At 41.4% G+C, this 12,675-nt stretch overlaps 1 protein-coding gene across 2 annotated transcripts in view; it reads right to left on the minus strand.

Moving 5' to 3' along the window:
• The window catches only part of col4a2 (collagen, type IV, alpha 2), a 63,172-nt gene that overhangs the window by 8,669 nt on the left and 41,828 nt on the right, over positions 1–12,675 (minus strand). Inside the window, exons 5-34 of one of the 2 annotated variants that reach the window (XM_005747176.1) lie at positions 11,953–12,087; positions 11,819–11,863; positions 11,362–11,478; positions 11,204–11,272; positions 11,024–11,059; positions 10,880–10,933; positions 10,744–10,779; positions 10,389–10,430; positions 8,132–8,206; positions 7,998–8,042; positions 7,822–7,869; positions 7,698–7,733; positions 7,568–7,612; positions 7,304–7,361; positions 6,715–6,816; positions 4,610–4,759; positions 4,453–4,524; positions 4,210–4,361; positions 4,036–4,108; positions 3,798–3,904; positions 3,449–3,632; positions 2,997–3,041; positions 2,638–2,712; positions 2,454–2,552; positions 1,796–2,017; positions 1,552–1,713; positions 1,301–1,471; positions 1,049–1,192; positions 843–968; positions 567–748 (exon numbers count right to left, since the gene is read on the minus strand). In XM_005747176.1, coding sequence (XP_005747233.1) covers positions 567–748; positions 843–968; positions 1,049–1,192; positions 1,301–1,471; positions 1,552–1,713; positions 1,796–2,017; positions 2,454–2,552; positions 2,638–2,712; positions 2,997–3,041; positions 3,449–3,632; positions 3,798–3,904; positions 4,036–4,108; positions 4,210–4,361; positions 4,453–4,524; positions 4,610–4,759; positions 6,715–6,816; positions 7,304–7,361; positions 7,568–7,612; positions 7,698–7,733; positions 7,822–7,869; positions 7,998–8,042; positions 8,132–8,206; positions 10,389–10,430; positions 10,744–10,779; positions 10,880–10,933; positions 11,024–11,059; positions 11,204–11,272; positions 11,362–11,478; positions 11,819–11,863; positions 11,953–12,087 — 2,907 coding nt within the window. The remainder of the gene's footprint in view (positions 1–566; positions 749–842; positions 969–1,048; positions 1,193–1,300; positions 1,472–1,551; positions 1,714–1,795; positions 2,018–2,453; positions 2,553–2,637; positions 2,713–2,996; positions 3,042–3,448; positions 3,633–3,797; positions 3,905–4,035; positions 4,109–4,209; positions 4,362–4,452; positions 4,525–4,609; positions 4,760–6,714; positions 6,817–7,303; positions 7,362–7,567; positions 7,613–7,697; positions 7,734–7,821; positions 7,870–7,997; positions 8,043–8,131; positions 8,207–10,388; positions 10,431–10,743; positions 10,780–10,879; positions 10,934–11,023; positions 11,060–11,203; positions 11,273–11,361; positions 11,479–11,818; positions 11,864–11,952; positions 12,088–12,675) is intronic. The other variant, XM_005747177.1, reaches the window with a different exon arrangement.

Consider the following 12,675-nt stretch of genomic DNA (forward strand, 5'->3'; position numbering starts at 1 on the left):
AGGCTTTCGAGCCTATACAGCTTGGAGTAAGACAACATGCATGAAGAGGATGATGTGGACAAAATACTCATTTGCCTAATAATTCTGCACTCCCTGTAGGGACTGGCTTCAGCACTACTGATGGTAGGTGCATTGTCTGCTAGCAAATGCTGCTAGCACTAGCCGTGGTGAAAACAGTGCATGATGAGCTGAACGGGCCTTTTACATCACCTGTACACTAGTGCAAGGGGATAATTTTTTTAGAGCCAGGGATGCTAGTATTAAGTCTGCAGTTTCAAACTTTTTTTCACAACTTAGCTGAGCACAGGAAATATAAGCGAGTTTAACAAAAGCATACTCATAGCATGTTCATGTACAGCACTAGCAAAGTGTAAGGTGCACGGGATAGATGTCTCATAGAGATAAAGTTGGACATTCCAATAAGTCAGTTACTTCAGCTGACTTGCTTTAGAGCCTTCCTCAAGTGAGTATTGGAAGACTTCCACATCTTGGTGCTGACTTCTTCACTCAGACCTGGATGTTGCCCCTTGATAACTGAATTACATTCATTTTATTGATAGTTTCACCTTTACACCAGGCATTCCCCCGAAACCAGTAATTCCTCGGTTTCCAGTTATCCCTGGCATTCCTTTGATTCCTGGTAGCCCCTGTGAACCTGGATCTCCTTGATATCCTTTCTCATTGCTGGGGTCCCCGGGGAAACCATGGGTTCCCTCCTCCCCCGGCACACCGGGAAAACCCTTAGAGCCTTTGGAAAAGAGTAAGATGTGCCAAAGTTAGGGGTGAGAGAGCAGAGGAACTGAGACAAAAGGAGGAAATAAATTTTGATTTGAGCTTCACACCTCTTGCCCCAATGAAACCTTGATTTCCTACAGGTCCACCCTCTCCCTTGAGTCCTTTCATTTCAACAAGCATCTGTGGAGGAACTTTTGGTTTCTCCCCAGGAGGTCCTGTCAGACCACGATCACCTAGCAGACAGTTGTGGTCAGTTGTTGAGTTTTTGTCCAGTTTCAAAACAGCTCAAGGAATCTACAGGTGCCAGTCTCACCTTTTTCTCCACCTTGGCCTTTTATTCCTTTTAGGCCCACTTCACCTTGCAGTCCCGACTCTCCTTTCAGTCCACTGTGGCCCTTCAATCCGAGATCACCACTACGACCCTCAAAACCTGACATGCCATGTGACCCTTTGTATCCTTAAAATGGAGGAACCACAGAACATTTTGACAAATGGTGGGCATGTTCACATAATTTATTTTGTGTTTTGTTATGGTCTTAAGCATTTGATTAATTAAGAAACAAACCCTTCATTCCTGGAACGCCAGGGCGTCCATTTAAACCGGGAAATCCTGGATCACCAGGTGGACCACTCTCTCCGATGACGCCATCATTTCCAAATTCCCCTGGGATACCTTTTAAACCAATAGGTCCTGGAGGACCTGGGTCTCCTTCATTTCCCCTCTCTCCAGTTAAACCTGACAACAAGACAAGAGGGATGTCAGACATAAATGTGAAGATTTGTGGAAATGTACACCTGTGTGTATATTCTTCTAACCTGGGTGTCCAACTGCACCATGTAGCCCTCGGGGACCTGTCCTCCCAGGATCACCAGGATAGCCAAAATTGCCATCTGGTCCAGGCTTTCCTTCCTCCCCCAGCAGCCCTGGAGGGCCAACCTTACCCTTTAAGCCAGTCATACCAGGCATGCCACCCATTCCTGGAGAAGTAGATGGATATAAACCATGAATCATACCTATCAAATTAGGGATTTGAAAAAATGAAAAAGAGAAACTGCTTACCTGGATAACCTGGTTCTCCTTGTTCTCCCGATAGGCCTTTAAACCCTCGAAGTCCAGGCAGTCCTGGGTCTCCGGGTGATCCAGGCATTGCATCCAAGATTTCTCCATGAACACCCTTTTCACCCTGTGTTCCATGCCGACCAGACATACCGGATGAGCCGGCGACTCCTACGGAGCCTTTACTGCCTGGGGTTCCCAAGTCTCCACGAGGGCCTGTAAAACCTGTTTAAAGAACCAACAAAAGAAAATATAGACTAAAGATAATATTTCAACCAACAATTAGAACAGTTCTATCTACAGGACTATTGCACAGTTGGGGCCAGATTTACTAAACGGGGAAAATTAGCATGATGCTACAGTACAATCTCAAAAAAAAAGGGCTGATGGGAGTGCAAAGGTCTGCAGATGATCTCCTAAAAATGCACAAATTAATAAAGTCATAGCAAGTTCATCAACAGCAACCAACACAATGAACAAAAAGCAGCTCAAATTAGTGGGTCAAAAACCTGATGAGAGAAAAGGTTCAAAGAAACTAAAAGACTGACACTATGCCTCTTAAGGAAGTACCAACAGTAGCCTTTTAACACCAAAAGAAGGTTTTGTGCAAGTGTATACTGTTACTAAAACTGGCCCTTGGGATTTTCTTATCAGTCTTCACCTGGTGGTCCAGGGGGGCCACCAATGCCTTGATCTCCTAATTCTCCTTTCGTTCCCCTTACTCCATAGAAACCCTGTGGTCCTTTTTGGCCAGGAAGACCTGTTGGATCGAGCGTAAAAGAAGGTATCAAAACATAGTTCCCCTGCAAGGAACAAAGCATAGCATCAGGGTCTTGATATTTTACCTTTAACTCCTGATAATCCAGTAGGCCCTGGAAGTCCAGGTGATCCAGGAGGTCCTACAAATGTATCGCAAGGGCCTGAGAAGAAAATAACAAACACGATATTCAGGACAAGATTTTAAATGTGCGTCAAAGTGTTTAGAAAGAACTACTTTGGTAAAGGTGAACTTTTACTGCTGCCCAGCGTGAACGGTTTTGAGAAAGTGACATTATCTTTATCCTTACATTAGCTGGTGTCTGGACACACTGAAATATTTTAAACATTTCATAATTCATCATGCATCCCAAACAAATAACCTAGAAGCAAAGCACAACAGAGTAGTCACAATCGAAGCAATAAGGTGAAAACATTGTTATGCTACCTGTTACATCCACCTGTCCTTCTCCTCCTGTCAGACTACAGCCGCCTTTCAGTTGCAAATGAGGGAGAATGAAAGAGAGAGGCATTCGAAATAAGAGTTATTCAAAAGCACAAGCATTATCTCAAACAAGCTCAGCTGCAGCTGGTTTGAGAGATGGAGCTCCTGCAACAAAGAGATAGCACGAGGCAAAGGAAGAAAAGTCAATAAAATGGAAAACAATCTACATGCATCGTCCTCTTTTAAACACCGGCCATTAATCGTCATTCCCATTTGACTTCCTTGTGACAAAAGGAAGTGACAAAAGAGAATATTTTAAAAAAGACAAAATAAAATATAATATTTAGTAGAGTGAAAATGAGTAAAATGCCTGTAAGGAGACAAAGCCTTAGAGGAGATATATGCAACACCACAAATAAGACAGAATAGAAGTAGGTAAGGAGGCAGCTCATTACCTGGACTGCCTGGTGTTCCTGGACTTCCATCATAGCCAGTGAGACCGTCATCACCAGGTAAGCCACGCACACCTTTGACACCCTCAAGATTTAGACCTGGTTCTCCGCTCAACCCTACTGCGCCCGGTCGACCAGAAACACCTGGGAAACCTTTGTCCCCACGTTCTCCCCTGGGTCCTTCTCCCTATTTATATGGACCATCACAATCACTGCATTTTAAGATTGTTGGTACTCAAGCGAGGCAAGTAAAGGGAACAAATGAGCAACAAATAGTTTAGGATAAGATGCAAATCACAGAGTAGGAGACTTTTTTAAAGGTAAAGACAATGTGAAATAGTGATGGACTCACTGGAGGACCTCGGTTGCCAGGCAAACCAGCCTGACCGCTTCTGCCTGGAGCCCCAGGTGCTCCTGGCTCACCATCTTTTCCTAAATCTCCTGGGTCACCGTGATGTCCTGTTGGGAATACAAAGACATTGCCAGGCATGCAAACAACCACAAACACAAATAAACATGGTATTTCTTTTCTTGCTCACTTGTAACTCTACTGTTGATCTGAAATAAGACAAAAATAAAATAAGAGGCACCTTTCTCTTTGGCGATAGTTGTGTCCCCCTTACGACCTTTTGGGCCTGGCAAACCATCGAGCCCAGGAAATCCCTATAGCACAAGAGAACAAAGCGGAGGGGAATAAGGAGATGTTTGGGGTTTTTTTTGTCTGTACAAGTAGAGTTTGTCTTTTTTTTTTAATTTTGCCTTACTGCGAACCCTTCGTCTCCTTGGAGACCTGGATCTCCTGGATCACCTTCCTGACCAAACTCTCCAGTCATCCCCGGATCGCCAGGATCACCGGGACGGCCGAGTAAACCAGGTATAGCATTTACAACGTTGCACTGACATTCTCCATGATCACCTAAACGTACACAGGAGGAAATTGTTCTGATTAAATGACTGCTTTTTTTATTTATTTAGAATATTAACAGTTTAGAAAACTACTACTTCACCTTTTGGTCCTTTGGAGCCTGCGTTTCCAGGCCTTCCTCTCTCACCTGGTGCTCCCTTGTGGTACTCTCCCCCTAAAGGCAAATAAAAGTATAATACATAAAGATGTAACAGATTTTACAAACAGAGACAACAATAAAAGTAACCTGATTCCCTCACATGTCCCTTTTGGTCCAGGAGGGCCCATCTCCCCGCTGCGCCCCTTGACTCCCTGTGGTCCTGCACTGAGAGCAGGGCGTCCTGGTTCACCTTGTTGGCCCTTGTCTCCTTTATCTCCAGCAAAACCTTCTGGCCCGAACAAAACGAAGACTGATGGAAACAAACAACGTTTTCAGAAGTTATTTCTGTGGTTATAACAACAGTCCAGGAGTTTTGACATCGGCACACGCCTCCTATCACAGTGGTACAAATATAGTGTTAAAGTTGCTTAAATCAGGGGTATCAGGCTCTAGACCTCAAGGGGAGGCGTCCTGCAGGTTTTTGAAATCTCACCCTGGGTCAACAAACCTGAATAAATGATTAGTTCATTACCAGCCTCTGGAGAACTTCAAGACACGCTGAGGAGGTAGTTTAGCCATTTAAATCAGCTGTGTTGCATTAAGGATACATCTGCAGGACACCGGCCCTCGAGGTCTCGAGTCTGACACCCCTGGCTTAAATCATTCCAATTTCTATTAACTTTGGAAAGTCAAACAAGGAACTCTCAACCTATAACATCAAATAGGATTACCTAGTAGTTTCATATGTAAAAAAAAACCAACAGCTATTTTCCAAGTTTTAGTTTTAAGTATCAGGACATGATAAAAAGCAGGGCTTTCCAGATTGATTTATTGATTTATATACAACCAAAGATGAACAACAACATAACATGTATTACAGAAAGCAAAAGCTGCTGTGTGAAGAACTAAGTACAACCTTACTGCCTCCATAGGAATTACAAAGGTAAGTAGTAGGCAGGAGCCAGCAAATTAACCCGAATGTCAGAATACAATGTTCAAAGAATCAAACAAACCCAAGAGCTCAGCCTCCACAGACCTCAGTTAGCATGTTAGCCGTTAAAGTTCATGACAGTAGAATAAGAAAAAGACTGCAGGTTTCTTTGGGAGAGTTGCCAGGAGAATGCTTTTCTCTTTAAAAAGAGCATGGCCGCATGACTTTGGTTACCTTATCATTGGGTGTACTTAGTTCATCACACACTGCTTCTGTATTTTGGCTCAGTGAAAGAGACCTGGACTGCATGGCTATTTATATCTCTTGTCCTTCATCCGAAGCACTGAGACGATATCACTCATTTTGATTGACGCTACTTTTCAGAAGTGAGCACAGCAGGGCAGACAGTTTTCTGAAGTATGTAGTAGGAAACACTGTCATCAAAAGGCAAGTGGAGGTTAACCCATTCCCATCTTTTTCTGCTTGGGCTACGCCCAAGGGGAAAATGTGAGTCACCACAAAGTCACAAGTTAGGCAGATTTTGACAGATGGTTCCTCCACAGTGAAAACGCAACTCCAACAAGGCCTGGGAAACTAATACTACTACTGTAACTGGGTGAAGGTGAAGGTGGTAGAGGTGGAGTTTTTGGCCATTTTATTTCTCCATATGACGTGAAAAGGGAAACTACTTATGAGTCTTACAAACAACGTGTGACTCAAAAAGGCAAATGCTGATCTTTTACCACATCGGTAGAAACCTGGTGGTGCTTACTAGAGAGAACAGCAGCTGAAATGACAGTTTTATTTTTTACAGTTGTTGGGATAGAAGAAGGGAGTACACAGAAGATTATTACAAAGGCCCATAAGACCAGCTTCCTAAGTTTGTGTTTATTGATGTTAGTTATATCAAACTCCAGGCAACCGGCCAGGGTTTTTAACGTTTCCCACACTTTCCCGTCAAAACATAATAACAGAATCTTTGCCCCACATAGTTTTTTGGGATCTGTTCACATGATCCTTTTAAGGCCTGAACCATGAAATAATTGCCAGAAAATGCAGGCATTTTTTTTTTTTGCAATTTAGTCCTTAAAATCTATTGTGCTGTTTCTTTCGATTTTTCAGGGAGAAACAAAAATCACACTGATAATGTAAAAGCCTCAAAAGCTCATATATCAAATATGATATACTTGGCTTTAAAGGGCTGTTCACCTGTTAGCAGGTCGAGCCACAAATAACCAGTATGAACGTGCAGCAGTCAGCTGCTCTTTTCATAACAACTGCGATGTTGTTTAAGTCAAAGGTTTCGTGTCCTTCGAAAGCTTCTGTTTACATACCTTGTTGTTCTTCAGAGGCAGGAAGTCCTGGCAGACCAGGAACACCTTGGTCTCCAATCGAACCCCTCTCTCCAGGTAAACCTTTCTCACCAGGAGGACCGGCTTATAAAGTCAAAGAAAACACAGGAAGCATTTTTTAGCATTTACGCAAAAGGTAACATCAACAGCTTCCAGGCATGGTTTGCTAAGAAATCATTCAGACAATGGTAAACCAAACTCTGTAACACTGTTCGTATAGAATTAGTCTTTGTTGCGTTACTTTATAATACTGATTTCAGTGTCACTTTATTAATGTTGGACCATCTTTGTTTCCATGTCAGTATAACAAAGATTTCTAATGTACCCTCAACCAGATGCCATGAACAAATGTTGTGTTGACATCCCTCCTGGACAAGAGCCTTGACTGAAATCTGAGCTCATGTAGACTACAATAACCTTCTTTAGAGTCACTTGACCTTTGACCTTAGTAAACTTGCCTCATTCCATTGAGTGGCTTATCAGCACAGTTTCAGATTTATCTTAATCAAAATAATTTTTCTGGTTTCCACTGACTCATTATTTGACTGTTTCTCTTGTGTTAGTTACTTACCCGCTGAGTCCCAAAAAGGCCCTTGTGAAATCACCTCTCCTGGGTCACCAATAACACCCTGAAACACAAATGCATCCTAAGTCTTTCTGTACTCCTTGGTACTTCAACTAATAAGATATTTGACTGTCTGTGTGTGACTGTCACGTGCACATTGTGCTGTTTTTAATCACAATATCATAACTAAGCCATTTATTCTAAATAACTGTCTACACCTTCTGTTGACCAGTCATTTAGAAAAGAAATGAAACAGCATCAGGTGCTCACCTTAGGACCATCTCTGCCTCTTGGTCCTCTTTCACCGTAATCACCCTACAGAGAGATGTGATTGTCAGATTAATAAACTGTGTTTTATATTATTTTAAGAATACAACCATAACGTGACATCTCTTTTTACCTTTCGTCCAGGTCTTCCATTTGCACCAGGTGGACCCTAGAACAGAAACCAAAGCAGCAGATGACATAACAGCAGGACAAAGGAAAGTGGTTTGATAGCATGTTTAGAAGTATGCTGAGCTAACCCGTGGTCCAGGCATTCCTTTTATTCCACGCTCTCCTTTGTTGTCTGCCTGAAATCACACAAAATAAATCCAGTTAATTAGAAATAATAATAATGATGAACATCGCACTTACGTGGATGTGTTATATCTGTGTTTGTGATCTAAATGTGTATGATGAGTCATTAGTGGTAACATACCAGCGCCCCTCTTTCTCCTTTTACACCTTTGTCTCCAGGATGACCCTAAAACAAAGTATTTTTATGATATATGTTAGTGCTTGTGACGCTCCCTTTCATTTTATCTTCAAAGGTTTATGAGCAAAAATGAGGACCTGAAATTCAGTTGCATTGAACAGAACTTGCTCATGTGTATCGTTTCCTGGAGGCCCTGGGGGTCCAATTTCTCCCTGTGGTGAGAGCATACATACACAGAACTGTTAGCAGCAAAATATATGAAAAATATAAAAATATATTATACTTCATCCTTTTCTCGCCGTTTCCCCTTTCTTAAGAATGGCTTCTTTACAGCCAGCCTGTTTCTTAAAGATATGAATTTTGTTCACCTCCTGCAGGCATCCTATTTTGTCCTCCACTAGTCCAGTTTCTTAAAATTTTTAAGGACATCCTGCTGAGATATGACACGTAATATTTATTTGGTAATAACCTTGCTGATGCAAAATAAACCCCAAACTGTTATGCCTGGCAAACTGTTTTATCTTTGGCATTTTTCTTCATAAATTCATTCAAAGAAAAAGGAACAAACGATGTGATTTTGTGGCAGGTTGTTAGTAACAAAGTGCCTAAACATACCATTACAGTTGGTTCTCTGCTACATTTTCTGTTATGTGTAAACACAACAGTGTCATGGCTCCTGCGTCATTGACACAGTGTTTTGAGTTTTTTATTCTTTGTTCTGGCTTAAGAGATTTGCTGCTGCGTTTTCGGTGTTCTTGTAGTTATGTTTTTGGTTTTGCTGGAGCACTACGTCTTTGATGGTGATTGAGTCCTTGAGTTTCTGTAAATTTCTATTTCCAGTTAGTGTTCTGGCTTTTGTTTTTTGTTACTTTTTTTTTTTTAGCCAGCCTGTGTTTCCTGAGTCTTGTCTTGTCTAGTCTGTCTCTTTGTTTGTCACTTCCTGTTTTATTTTGCTAGTCTTCGTCTCATGTGCTTCACGTTCAGTTTTGTTCCCTCCGTCTTATTAGTAGATTCTATTCAGTTGTGTTCCCTGGTGTCGCTTTTGTGCCTTATTGCCTTGTGTGTATTTAAGTGTTCAGCCTTCCTCTGTTCTTGGTTATGTTGTTGTCAAACCTTCCCATAAAGCTGTGTTTCCTGTGTGTTCTGCGTCCCATTACAGACGTATAGGTTAATTCAGTGTTTCCCAACCACTGTGTGAAGATTATCCAACTTCACCTGATTGGTATTATAAGTGAATGGTGTGTAGTGACAGGCAGAACAATTACATTATCTTCCACTTGAGGGCAGTACAGCTGCTTGTTACAGTTAGGTGGGTAGCCAACAGAAAAGACTGTTTTCTACAGTCATTGGTTGGCAACTGCCAGTAAAACAGAAGAAGGCGACAAAGAAATACAAAAGTACATAGCCATGCTGCGAGTGAGACAACGTCACAGGTAATGGCGATGGATAATTATTTGAAGATGATGTGATTAGTCTGACCTGGCTCAACTAAACAGGCCCAGGGTTCACACCAAGTAAGTAAAATGAGAGTAAATTTTCATTATATTTCAATAAATATACTTTTTGTGACATTTTTGTTTGCTTGTGTGCCGTGTGATTTTTCCAATGTGAAATATGTGTTGTGGCTCCAAAAGGTTGGGAAACACTGGGTTAGTTTACGCTCCAGAGTTCGCCGAGTGTCATAGTGTAATGTTTTGAAGAGATTTCTGCATTAAAGCCACTCAGGGTCCACCTTTACTTGCCTCACTGCTGTTAGGTGTCTTTTTTATGTCTAATTGACTAAAAAACAGAACCACATTCCTCTGAAAATGGTCAGGTAAGGAGATTGAGTGAAAACGCAGCCAATGTCCCAAACAAACAAACAAACAAACAAACAAACAAATAAATTTCAGAGAGCCTGGTGAAGTCTTGTTCAAGACTATTTTAATAATGAAAAACAAAACAACCTCTAGCTTCTTGCAACACAAATATAAAGACATCAGTGGTGCCACCAGACTGTTGCACAGTCCTACTTAGAAGATAGATTTACTACAAAATACCTTTTTTTTTTTTTTTTTTTTACTTTTTTCTTTGATTTTCATTGTTTTATGATGTAACACTGGATATTTTCCCTATAAAAGCTTTTAAAAATCGATCACCACCTCACACTCTTAGAGCAGAATTGCTTCTGTAGCTGTGCTGCTAACACTTCACCAACATCTGTCCCCAGTTTGAAAATGAATCTGTATTTGTGTAGCTGCCAGACAAATATTCAGGAATTAAAAGAAAAAAATACTTTTAATACCCAATGAAATGTAAAAGAGATGCATATATGTTTTTCACACATTTACAGTTATTGAAGTAGCAACACACACACACACACACACACACACACAATCACAAATGATCACTCACTAGATCTCCCCTGAGTCCCTTAATGACTCTGGTCATCGTACCCTGTCAGAAAGAAAACATAATTTGAATGTTTATTTTAAACACATTACATTCACTCACTGGTCACTTCATTATGTGCACTTTATCCAGTGCTCATTAATTAAAATATCTAATCAGCCAATCACATGCCAGCATGTATTCAAGAATGAAGACATGACAATCTGCTGAGATATAAATGTGTGATACTATCATATCACTATGATAGTATCACACTATTTTTCAATTTTTCATATGCAATGAAAAATTGTGACAATTCTGAAGGCAAAAAGCCTAATGATGTGTCTACATAAGTGTTTATTTAATATTGCTGCCTTACCTTTGGTCCAGGAGGACCTGGAGGACCTGGGGGACCCTGGGAGAAGACAGAAGGATATTCGTATCAATCACGTTACATAATAACAGGTCTGAAAATATAAAATAACAACTAAACTAATGAATTGAAAGATGTGAACCTTTGGTCCTTGCACGCCTCTGTAACCTCTTGACCCTGGATCTCCTGGAAACCCCTGAATAAAAAAAAGGGATCAAATCGCAGATCTTTGGGAGACACTGCAACCAGATAAAAGTAATTTTCTAGGTTCGTTAAAGGATCTTACAAATGCTCCATCAAATCCTGGTGTGCCGGGATCACCCTGAGGAGGGACGGTTAAAGATGCATAAAGTTAGTAAGTTTGATATTATATGGATTAAGTCTTGTCACGCCATGAATATAATGTGTTACACTCGGATGTTCTCCTTAAGAAAAGGCAGGTTTGGTGTGGAGTCCTCTTTCTCACCCTGAATCGCCGCATGTACACACTGATCTCCAGATTGTCTCCCATCTCTCCTTTCCTGCCTGGTTGTCCCTGAGAGTTGAAAACAAAATATATAGTAACTTACGGGACATCAGTCTCTTTGTATTAATAACTATCTAAGCAGACTTGGCATTACGCACAGGAAAACCTTGGGAGCCTTGAGAGCCGGGAAATCCTGGTGCCCCTGAATCTCCATGAGTCCCGTTACAGCCATCTGCACCTGGCTTCCCTCTGGGCCCAGCTTGTCCTGGGTGTCCCTGCAGAGAGAGCGACACAAGCAGAATCAACACTGTTTTCCTTCTCTCACCCCAACCAGTCGCGGCAGATGGCTGCCCTCACTGAGCCTGGTTCTGCTGGAGGTTTCTTCCTGTTAAAAGGGAGTTTTTCCTTCCCACTCTCGCCAAAGTGCTTGCTCATAGGGGCTCATATGATTGTTGGGTTTTTCTCTGCATGTATTATTGTAGGGTCTACCTTACAATATGCAATAAGTGCACTGAGGCAACTGTTGGTCTAATTTGGTGTTGTATACATTATTTTGAATTCAATTAAACTGAACACTCTCCCACAACGTTCATCCCGACAGCATGGTGTACTTACAGGAATACCGTTGATGCCAGAGAAGCCAGGTATGCCAGTCATTCCCTGTGGAGCAACAAGAATTGCACATTAAACAACATAGCTGTCATTGTCATGTGTTTAATAGTTTACAGAGATGAGACATGAGCACTTACCACGCTTCCTTTAGGACCTATGTTTCCATCACGACCACGGTCGCCTTTCTGCCCCTTTGGGCCTTGGATGCCTTCCTCTCCTGTTCGCCCAGGTGGCCCCTGTGGGCCCTGCGGACCAAGAGGCCCAGGACGGCCCTGAAATCGGAAAGATAGGAAAAACAGAGTTGATAAATTTTAAGTCAAGGATGCAACACATCAAATAAATTTCATATACGAAAAAAAAACTTTTAAGAATAAATTGTCAGTTATCTTCTTTTGTTTCAGTCATGACTGTTAAAGCTAACACTGGTCATATCTCTGTTAGCAACAAGGGTGAGAGCAAAGAAATCGCTTACTTACCTGGTTTTAATTCCATAAGGAAACAAAATAATGAGAATAAGACAAGTGTTATCAAGAGATACAAAAAAAAAACAAAGGCACCAAAGCATCACAACAATGCAACAGAAATGTGTCAAGCTGCATTCTGATTCAATAATAATTCCCAGTGTTTCTCTTCTCCACACTATTTTTTATTTTTCAAAGTTCCAGTTGGAATTTTGGTTTAGATCACCAGGGGGAGACATACACTTCCCCATCTTTTTCCTTACCTTTCCCCTTCTCTTTACACCCACCCAGTGGCTAAACTTTATACTGCAAATACCCACTAACATGCCTCTTCACTCATGTTAGCTCTTTTTAACTTTAAATGAACAGACTAAACCACACTCACAGAAATATCTGCCT

Source organism: Pundamilia nyererei, unplaced genomic scaffold (assembly GCF_000239375.1).
Source record: "Pundamilia nyererei isolate P.nyererei 1_Seehausen unplaced genomic scaffold, PunNye1.0 scaffold00190, whole genome shotgun sequence".
Taxonomy (NCBI): Eukaryota; Metazoa; Chordata; class Actinopteri; order Cichliformes; family Cichlidae; genus Pundamilia; species Pundamilia nyererei.